This window comes from Mastomys coucha, unplaced genomic scaffold, assembly GCF_008632895.1.
Source record: "Mastomys coucha isolate ucsf_1 unplaced genomic scaffold, UCSF_Mcou_1 pScaffold22, whole genome shotgun sequence".
Classification (NCBI taxonomy): domain Eukaryota; kingdom Metazoa; phylum Chordata; class Mammalia; order Rodentia; family Muridae; genus Mastomys; species Mastomys coucha.
The window spans coordinates 25,544,003-25,553,966 of NW_022196905.1; the positions used below are offsets into that span (position 1 = coordinate 25,544,003).

Consider the following 9,964-nt stretch of genomic DNA (forward strand, 5'->3'; position numbering starts at 1 on the left):
AGGGGCCAACTAAGAACCAGGTGTCCTTATCAACTGGTAGCCCCCTGAGGCTTCTGATTTCCCTCACCCCACTGAGGCAGTTCTTGTGTGCTGGGTAGTCTCTAGTTCTATGGCTCTTTGCAGGGCCAGATGTAAAAGCCACCCTCTACGGACCCGACCTGGACCCTGGGAAACCACAGGCAGCAGAGCCTGGGAGTCTATCCAGGGCACTGCACTTGGCTTCTTGACTAGATTTGCAGCAAAGGAGAAAAAAGATCACAAGCAGTTGGGAAAGATCCGTTCAATAAGCCAGGCCTTCACTTTATTCTAGAAATAGGCAATAGGGGCTTCAGAGACTGCCTTTGGGATCATGGCTTCCTACAAAGTGGCAGTAAGCGCAGCTCTCCTGAAACTGGTCAGCCTTTGTCTCCTCCTCTACTCACCCCTGTTCTGTAAGGCCCAGTGCAAACAGGTTCTTATGTCCTACAGAGACAACACACACCCCATTCTTTCTAGGTGAGAAAGCAATAGCACTCAGAAAGGCGGAGGAGCCTGTCCAGAGTCATACAGCTTCTAAAGAAGGGGTAAGTCTACTCTGCATTTACTAAGCTGTGTAGTCACAGCCAGGTCTTTAGCCTCATTAAATCTTAGTTCTGTGCTTGTTGTGACAGTGCATGCCTGTTAGCACTAGCAGGGCTGGAGACATGGTTAAGAGCATTGGCTGCTCTTGTAAAAGACCAGGGTTCAATTCTTACCACTCCAATGGTAGCTCACAACCATCTGTAATAACAAACCAAAAAAATGGCGGTAGGAGTAGGGTGAGCCCAGTATTAAGGCAGCAGAGACAGGAGGATTTCTGTGAGTTCCAGGCCACCCCTCCCCCAACCCCTTAGGTCCTGCTTTCAGCACTCATCCCTCAAATGGGCTGGGAATGAACCGAGGGGATGATGCGTAGGAGCTGAGCACAGTGGCTCACTATGTACAGCCCCCATCTCAGTGCTTGGGACACAGAGGAGGGAGAAAACAAGGTCGGGGTCAGCTTTGGCTTCTAAGTGAGTTTAAAGCTACCTGGAGTTAGAATGGACTCTGTCTTAGACAGAAAAAAAACAAAACAAACAAAAAAGACACAAAAGATAGACAGGGACCTGCATTTGCCGCACTCAACACAATGAGTCCGTTTCTTGTGTTTCAGTTTTGCCTGCTAGTATACTCTGTGAGTCTCCAAGAGGCAGACAATCTGGCCATAGAACCTTTGTTGAGGGGACTCTTGTTATCGTCCAGGTTTCCATGGAACAGTTCAAAGGAATTAGAGGACCACATGTTGTATACATAGCTTCCTTCACTGGCTGTGATACACTGGGGGAAGGTGCTTGCTGTTCAAGCCAAGTACCCGCTAGTCTAGATAGTCTTCTAACAGACTTCATCTTTTTATTATTATTATTATTATTATTATTATTATTGTTGTTGTTGTTGTTGTTGTTGTTGTGATGTAGCCCAGGCTGGCCTCAAGCTCCAATGCCTCCCATGTACTAGGCCTATAAGCCAGGAACTGGCTGCTGGGACTCAGGGTTAGATCATCTACTTTTACACGCCATCTCCAAGGGTCAAAGGCTGGCCCAGCTCTGTTGATGACACATGGAAAGACACGGAAGCTTCGGACAGGTTCTACTACTCTCCAAAAAAAAACGAGAACAGGGCTGGAGGTGTGGCCACTGGGAAAGCACTTGTGTGGCATGTGCAAGGCCCTGGCTATTATCCTCAGCATCTCCAACAAAAAGATAAGAGACAAGAATGCCCATCTGGACTCCCTCTTGGCATTATGGTTTCTAGTAGCCAAAGTCCAAATAGCTGAATTCCGTCCCCCCACCCCCCACATCCCCCTAAGAACCCCTAAGGCAGAGTCCCAGAAGATGGAAAAGATCCACCTGTGCTTGTTAGCAAATAAAAACCACAGGGTAGCAGAGCCTCACCTCTGCCCCTCTGTAGCAGACCCCACCTGGGTAGCAGAGCCCCACCTCTGCCCCTCTGTAGCAGACCCCACCTGATCCTAAAGTTGTCAAGCATATTCAACAGAGTCAATGCATATGTGTGCATTGCAGAGTCGATGCACATGTACACAGGTGTGACAGGCTTTGTGTTACTTAATTCTCCACCTGCCACCTGAACGCAGGGCCCTCACCCTTCTACCTTGCCCTGACCAGGACAGGTGTCCCTGTTGAACTCCAAGTGCACCTGCTTATTTGATGATCTGTCTTTCCCACGGTCTCTGCCCTTTGTTGGCAAAGCCAGGGTGCCCTGCTCACCTTGTTCTCCTGGTGCCTCACACAGGATCTCGTGCTAGTAAAGCACTTAATAAATATTTGCTGAGTGGATAAATACTGAACACATGAACGAAGGTTTTGCCTCTTTACAATCCTTGCCCCTGGGCTGCCCAGCAGAGTGGGACTGGTAAACACCCGTCATCCAGGCTCTGCTGGCAGCCAGTGTGCCCCAGAATTAGGATACAGCCTTCAGGACACCTGGCTGCTTCAGCCCTTCTCGTGACCCTGACAGCTGAGAGCAACCCACTCGCAAATGCTCACAGGTGACCTACGATTGGGTGGGGATGAGTAGTGACTTAGGTGAATCTACAGATGAATGTCAAAGGGAAAGCCTGTGTCCAGAGATGCTAAGTAATGTGGATGAACAGACCAATTAGGCCCCCTGTGCCTTCTGCTGGTCCTGAAGACCTGTTTGACCCTTCCACACAGCAGCCACCAGGAGAGATCTGCTGGGGGATGGGGGGAAGAAGAAGGATCCAGGGATGTCACAATTTGAGTGAGTAAGCAATGTGCCAGGGTTTCCTGTCCAGCAAGCCGGATGACTTCAGAGTTGCCCTGGGCCTGCTGAGCCCCTAGCCACAAACTTCAGGCGGCACACAGCGCCAGGGCACAAGGCTGACAGCTTCCTCCCTTGCTGCACTCTGTTGCCTCTAACATTATGTTGGGGGCAGCACAGGCTGCACTTGAGCAGAACTCCTGGATTTCTGGGTTCTATGAGCCAATGTGGCTACGGAACTCTGAAGCAGAATTAACAACTCTTCTTGCTCCCATTCTTTACCTGGCTGTCATACTTTCTGCCATCACCATTGATTCAGTTTCTTCTCAGGAAAGAGTTCCAAAACCCAGTACTTGATTTATTCATTTTTGAGATAGGGTCTTACTTAGGTCGAGATGGAACTCCCTATGTAGCCATGAAACCTCTCCTTAGTGTCTGAACTCGAGACAGGAGTGAGCACGCCCAGCTTGGGTGACCTTTATAAAATGTAACACTAATGAGCTCATGGCACCTTTACCACACCCACAATGGCCTGAAGCCACTGTTCCTGTAGCTAACTCAGCCTGGGAAGTTTCCCTCCTGGTATGTGCAGAGCCTCCTCGACACATCCTTCAGCTCTGTCATTTTCTCAGAGGAGCCTTCCCTTCAGCTGACACCTCTAGCAGGAGCCCTGGAGGCTGCCCACTATAATGCCTGTTTGATGAGCTGAACAATGCAAATTTCACATGGACATAGGCAGTGTCTGCTTTGCTCCCTACTACAGCTACAGTTCTAAATTAATCCAGGGCGATAAGCACCGGGCAAATATTTGGTGAATTAATGAATAGGTCATGATTGGACTTTTCAATGCTGAGAGAGTAAGAAGAAGCTGAGCTACAAATAAAAGAAAACCTTAAAACAGAATTTTTTCATCTTTGGAAAAAACTTATATGACTTAATTTTCCACAGCCTGTCACAAATCAGGTCAACAAGTGGCTTCTAGGAAGCACTGTCTAGCTCTACACCCACAGAGCCAATAGTCCACGTATCAAAGGATAAGAGGGACAAGAGACAGATGTGGCCCTCTAGCCTTTACCACTAACAAGGAGGTATCACTAAGAGTTGCACTGCACACAGCTGGATCTAGAGAACACTGTTAAAGAACCTGCTCTGCAGGCTGGCAAGGGACCCCTGTGGTGCTGAAGAGATGGCTCAGCAGTTAAGAGCACTTGCTCTTGCAGAGGACCCAGGCTTGGTTCCCAGCACCCACATGGCAGTTCACAATTGTCTAATTCCTGTCCTAGGTGCCTCTATGGAAATATACATGTAGGGAAAGCATTCATACAAATAAAATAAAAGTGAATTAGAAAGAAGAGTGGTGGTGTTCTGAAGTGGAAGACTCACAGCTAATTGTGTCACACTCACCTCCTGCCCTTGTGCACTCGGCTCAGGTCCACTGAGTCCCTGCTGAACACATCAAACTCATCGTTCTGGAAGACGTTGTGACGTGATGACAACAGGGGTGTAGGGTCGGGTTTCGCTTGTCTGGGGGCCACAGCACAGAAACAATTGAAAAAGCCCTGCAGACTAACACCCACCTGTGCCCCAGGCCCCACTGTGTCTTCCCATGATACTGTTCACTGCATTCTAAAAGCTGCGCCTAGGACATGAGTTAAGTTTTTTCATTCTGTTCTCCTTACCTAGTCCCTGTAAGAACCCACAGCCACACTTCACCTTCGTTCCCTGAGGACCAGAGCCCTGAGACAGGGAGTTATAGGTCATTCATCCTCTTATTTTTGGGGTAGTGCCACTTGCTTTTGGTACTGGGGATGCCATGTACAACCTCACATAAGATAAGCCCATGCTCTAGCACTGAGCTATACCTTCAGCTCCTAATCTGTCTCGTGTCTCAGCACTGTCTCATCTGTAAAATGGAACACATACAGGCTGAGGAATGCGTCCGAAGGCACAAAGCTAGCTTCACTCATTCATTTGGCAAACATCATTTGTTCATGGAAGAAACATCCACGTGTGTCCTTGTTCTTGCTATCTCCTGAGTCTTTCAGGATAGCAGTGGGCCCAAACCAAGAGGTTCAGTGCTGAGAAAGTGAGTGGCTTGGCTGTCTTAACTCAGAATCTGGGAATGTGCTAAGGATGGCACAGATCTAGAGCTAGGGGTGTCACTGCCCTTTGTCACACTGCTAGTCTCTAGTAAGTCCTCCTAAGTCTGGCAGGGATGGCCAGCTGTATGCTAAGAACCTTGAGGGCCCCAGGTTTTCTTTCTTTAAAGAGGGCACTTCTTTTCTTTCTTTAAAGAGTTCAAACTGTTGGCAACACTGCTGTGAAAAAGATGAAATTGAGTCCCCAGTCTAGGGAAGACTGGGAGGCAGGGTAAGGGGACTCCTGCCTTGAGGACCTCTTCCCATCTCTCTCTCCCACCTTTCTAGGCCTCGGTCCAGCTGATTGAGCTCAGGGGCCAGCCGATCCTCCAGGATGTTGTTGATCACCTGCTCTGAATCATAGCTGTAGTGCTCCAAGCAGGCCAGAATGAAGCCCTCCCCAAGGTCTGGCAGCAGATCCTTCACTTGGGAGATGAGTGAGTCTAGTTCCACACCACTCACAGTAGGGCCCAGGGCAGCTGCTGCACCCATACACTGCAATGGAGAGCCAGAGTGATGCAGGGAAAGACTGAGCTGGGCAAGAAAAAGGGTCAGAGTCTCCAAACAGCACTGAAGTTGGCATCACAGGCCCTGGCTGGGCCTGGCCTGGCCTCAGTTGTCACTTTTGCCAAGTGACTGAAGTTGAGCCCCTGTTCTCACCTGTGGAAGAAGCGGCTCTATAGCTTCCCAGCTGAGTTACCGCTGCTTATATGTTTAGGGCACTGTATGTTCTCTCTGAACCCTTTCCTCCTTATGAAATGGACAAAGTGTCCTTAACTCATAGGGTTATTTCAAATGGTTCAATGAAGAGATGCACATTACCCACAGGGAAGAATGCCTGGTATGCAGGAGGTCTCCATAGATAGTCATGTGTTAGTGATCAAGGTGGTCCTTGACCAACACTACTAAGGTGACTGACTTGGAAGAACAGCAGCAACTACTAGTAAGGCTGTGTGGAGATGCTCTCCTTAAGCAACATTCTTTACAGTAAGGACATTTCATTTCTGATACTGCCCAAATGAGGCTTCATTTTATAATGCTTTTTAAGGAGATGGGAAAATAAAACAATAAAGGGCTAGAAATATAACTAGTGGTAGACCTTGCCCTTGATCCAGGGTCTTGCACAGCATCAGCAAGACCCTGGGCTCAATCCCAGCACTAGAAAAGTCATGATGATCAGGATGATGATAAAGACCTCCGCTGAGAGAAGCCGCCAAACGGGAGAAAAGATTGGGGTCTAACAGGAAGAACAGTAGCATTTGCTAATGAGGCACTAAGGGCCAGCTAATTCACAAGTATTTCATATAGCATCCCCAGGAACTCCAATAACCTTAGGGAAACAGGCACTGCACCTATCTGTACATTGAAAGTATCAACTCTGTACAAAGTACTCTTGAACACAAGAGATATGCTACATGTAATTGGCAAGTAGAACAGTTTACCACTGAGCAGCCTACCCTGAGACTGTGTGGTCTCCATGTTTGTACCACACAGGGAGAAGCCCTTCCACACAGGCTTGGCTGACCTTGGAAAAGCTGGGAGAGGAAGCACTAAATCCAAGCCTTCCCACCATGTTCAGTGGAGCCCTGTGATTAGTGGGAGGTGGGCCAGGCATCACTCTCAGCTGCCACCAAAGGAGCTCTACCTTACTCAGTATGTGGAGGAGCTGGAGAAGCACAAACAAAAGCTTCACCTCTTCATTTTACAGAGGGCAACAGGGCTGGGCATGGTAGTGCATGCTTGTAATCTCAGTAGTTGGGAGGTAAACACTGGAGAATTGTTGTGAATTCAAGGCTAACTTGGACCAAGTAAGAGACCTTGTTTCCAAGGGGCTGGGTCTCTTTTGTACAGAGATAGTATAAACAGCCCCGGTGCTGGAAGCTACCAATCCCAAAGGACTCTCTTTCCTAAAGGCAGAAAAGGAAGGAAGTGTGGCTACCAAGAGGTGGCTAGGAGATCTAAGGAATCAAGGGCAGGGTCCAGATATATACCTCCTCATCCTCTTCAGAGTTCTCCAGCTGTAATGGCATTTCACTGACTGGCTCTGCTGTTATTGTGACTTCATTATTAGAATCCTTGGCTCTTGATGGGTCTTTAATGTCCTTGATTTTCTGTCTGTCCACCCCTTCCCATGCACTTTCCACAGCCTGTAGGATGTAGGCAGTCCGGGTCTCATCCCTAAGAGGCAGTAGTGTTAAGGGTTCTTGTGTGAATTCAGGACCCACTTCCCCAGCTCTGGGGTAGTATGACTTCTCACTCCCTGTTCAGGATCTGACCATGTGGCTTTTCCCAATGGTTTTCTGGTCTACCCAGTATGTGTCATATGGAACAGCATGTCAAAATACTGCCACGCAGGCCTTGAACCCTAGCACCTGCTGCCCAGCAGAGCAGCTCTGGGCAGAGAGGGCTAGGGATTACCATTGGTGTCTTGGACTTTTAGATGATCCAACAGCTACTCTTTTGCTCTGATATTCAAGAGGGCCATCAGTACTGTCACTGGACCGTCTGTCTACCACATTGAGGCTATTTTAAAAGGGCTGAGGGCCTACAGGTGGTCCTTGAGGCAGAACTGGACCTGACCCAGCAGTAGAAATGGCCCAAAGGCTAGCTCCTCCCTAGCCTCCCTTCTCCCTGCCACTCTGGACACTGGGCCAGAAATCCAAGGTGTCCCCACACCATCTCTCTGCTTTTATTTCAAACCCACATGTATCCCAAACTTCTTCATACGTGTCACACAAGGGCCTTGAATGTTGGTCAACCCCAGATCACTTGCCACATCCTCATCAGACATCCTCCCCTTCTGCCCCCCAACTGCCACACACACACAGTCACACAGGACATTGAAAGACTCTTCAAAGAGCCAGTTCTCAGCCAAGCGGTGGTAGTGTATGCCTTTAATCTCAGCACTTGGGAGGCAGAGGCAGGTGGATTTCTGAGTTTGAAGCCAGCCTGGTCTACAGAGTGAGTTCCAGGACAGCCAGGGCTACACAGAGAAACCCTGTCTCGAAAAACCAAAAAAAAAAAAAAAAAAAAAAAAAAAAGCCAGTTCTCCTGGGAACATTCTTGTCCTCAACCTGAGCTTAGGGTCAAACCATTTTCTTTTTCTTTTTTAGAAATCTGCCTGCCTCTGCCTCCCAAGTGCTGGGATTAAAGGTGTGCGCTACCACTGCCCGGCGGGTCAGGCCATTTTCTATCTGTCCTATCTTTGGCTTGGCTGTTTTCTTCGGAGTCCACCCTGAGCTCTGCTATGTGACATGCTGTCTAGGGTCTTCTCATGTGACATTTCCCTGTCCTCATCTCCTTCAATGGGGCTCAAGGTTTCTAGAGTACTACATGAACACATGGGTCTAGACCCGCAGAACACACTTGGAGAGGAGGCTTCTCCTGTTCCTCTATCAGAGCGGGTGCCACTTCCAGAAAGACGAACTGGGGCCTTGTTAGACTTCTTGATGTGAGTATTCCAGGGTTACCTTCTACCCCTCTGGATCTCAGCATGTCATGTCTGACCTAGTCAGGTCTTGGCCCAGTAGGATATAGTAGGATACAAGGCTGATGAAGCCTGTTGCAGCAAGCTGATGTCTTCAGCTACTGGGAAGAATGTGTCATAGTCACGAAGAAATCTGTAGGGCAGAGCACAGAAAGGAGGGTCATTGTCCCTAAGGACAATGTCCTCCGACAGGTCACCCAGTGTATGCTACCCAATCACAGGCTCCAGAGCCTCTGTGTCATGGTAAGTATATATATTAGTGGCTCCACTGAGCAAGGCCTCGAGGGAAAGACACAGGCCTGTCCCAGAGCTGGTCCCACCTCAGTCCCACTCACCTCTTTTCCTGCAGCAAAGAGCTGAAGATTTGAAGGAATTCTTCAATGAAGCCTTGAATGTTGTCACAGCTAGAACAGGACATGAGGGACAATGAGTTCATGCAATGTAACATGGGCTGCAGGCTCCATGGATGCTTTCCCTACCCCTCTGCAGTCTCTCACCAGTTGGAGAAAGTATTTTTCTGGGTTTCTCATTATGTTTGGCAGAGAGTAAGGAGGAGTGGAGATGAGAAGCACCTGCTATGTGTAGAGGCTCCTTGGAGCTTACCTGCTCTCAAGAATGGGAAGGAGGCAGATTTGGTTCAGGATAATGTGAAACACCTCCATTAGCTTCTTCTTAGAATGGGAGAGCCTCTGCCACATGTCACCCAGGAGCCTTTGATGGACAGAGATAGGAGAAGTAGACTTAAGAGATGAAAGGTACCTTGGGAGCTTCTTCGCAGCAGTTACAGGTGCCTCCCCAGAGCTGAGGCAGTCTTAAAGGTCACTGATGGGAGCAGCAGTTACAGGTGCCTCCTCAGAGCTGAGGCAGTCTTAAAGGTCACTGATGGGAGCAGCTGACAAAAAGCTTATAATACTGAATAGCCAGCTGGTCCAGATCACGTCTCAGTTAAACAGAGGATCAGGAATAGCAAGGTCAGTTACCAAGAGCTTCAAGCAACAGCTGAGCTTACATGCAGGGACCAGCCATTATCTGCTAGGATTTGGGTGGGGTGGGGTGTGGGGGTGGGACACACAGAATTAATGGACTTGGGAACAAAGAAAGACTCTCAGAAAATTCTCACAGGATGGCCTATAGCAAGATAGTGGTGTATCACTAATATTTAAATCCCTACTTGTGTGGTACATGGTGATTAACATAGACTAATTGGTCAGTGTGCAGAGAATGACATGTTAGTCTGTAAATGGTACATCTATATCAAAACCCTCTCACCCAAAAGTCAGGGATCACTGCAGAAGGGGTTGACAGACTGTAAAGCCAGAGGCTGTAGGTGATCTCAAGGACACAAAGGGCAGCTACACATATAAACTCACAGAGACTCTGACAAAATGCACAAGACATGCACAAACTCAAGCCAGGCCAAATCCTAGTTAAAGGGGAAGGTGGGCACAGAGCCCCACCCCTAGCTGAGTTAAAGAGGAAGGTGGGCACAGAGCCCCACCCCTAGCTGAGTTAAAGGGGAAGGTGGGCACAGAGCCCCACTCCT

General features: G+C 48.7%; 1 protein-coding gene across 3 annotated transcripts in view; it reads right to left on the bottom strand.

Annotated features, from left to right (window-relative positions):
- Window positions 1-9,964, bottom strand: part of Ascc2 (activating signal cointegrator 1 complex subunit 2) — a 46,821-nt gene that overhangs the window by 7,768 nt on the left and 29,089 nt on the right. For all 3 annotated transcript variants that reach the window (XM_031339976.1, XM_031339975.1, XM_031339977.1), the window contains 6 exons: window positions 9,025-9,132; window positions 8,757-8,825; window positions 8,480-8,554; window positions 6,926-7,112; window positions 5,215-5,429; window positions 4,201-4,320 (listed from right to left, as the gene is read on the bottom strand). In XM_031339976.1, the coding sequence (XP_031195836.1) occupies window positions 4,201-4,320; window positions 5,215-5,429; window positions 6,926-7,112; window positions 8,480-8,554; window positions 8,757-8,825; window positions 9,025-9,132 (774 nt within the window). The remainder of the gene's footprint in view (window positions 1-4,200; window positions 4,321-5,214; window positions 5,430-6,925; window positions 7,113-8,479; window positions 8,555-8,756; window positions 8,826-9,024; window positions 9,133-9,964) is intronic.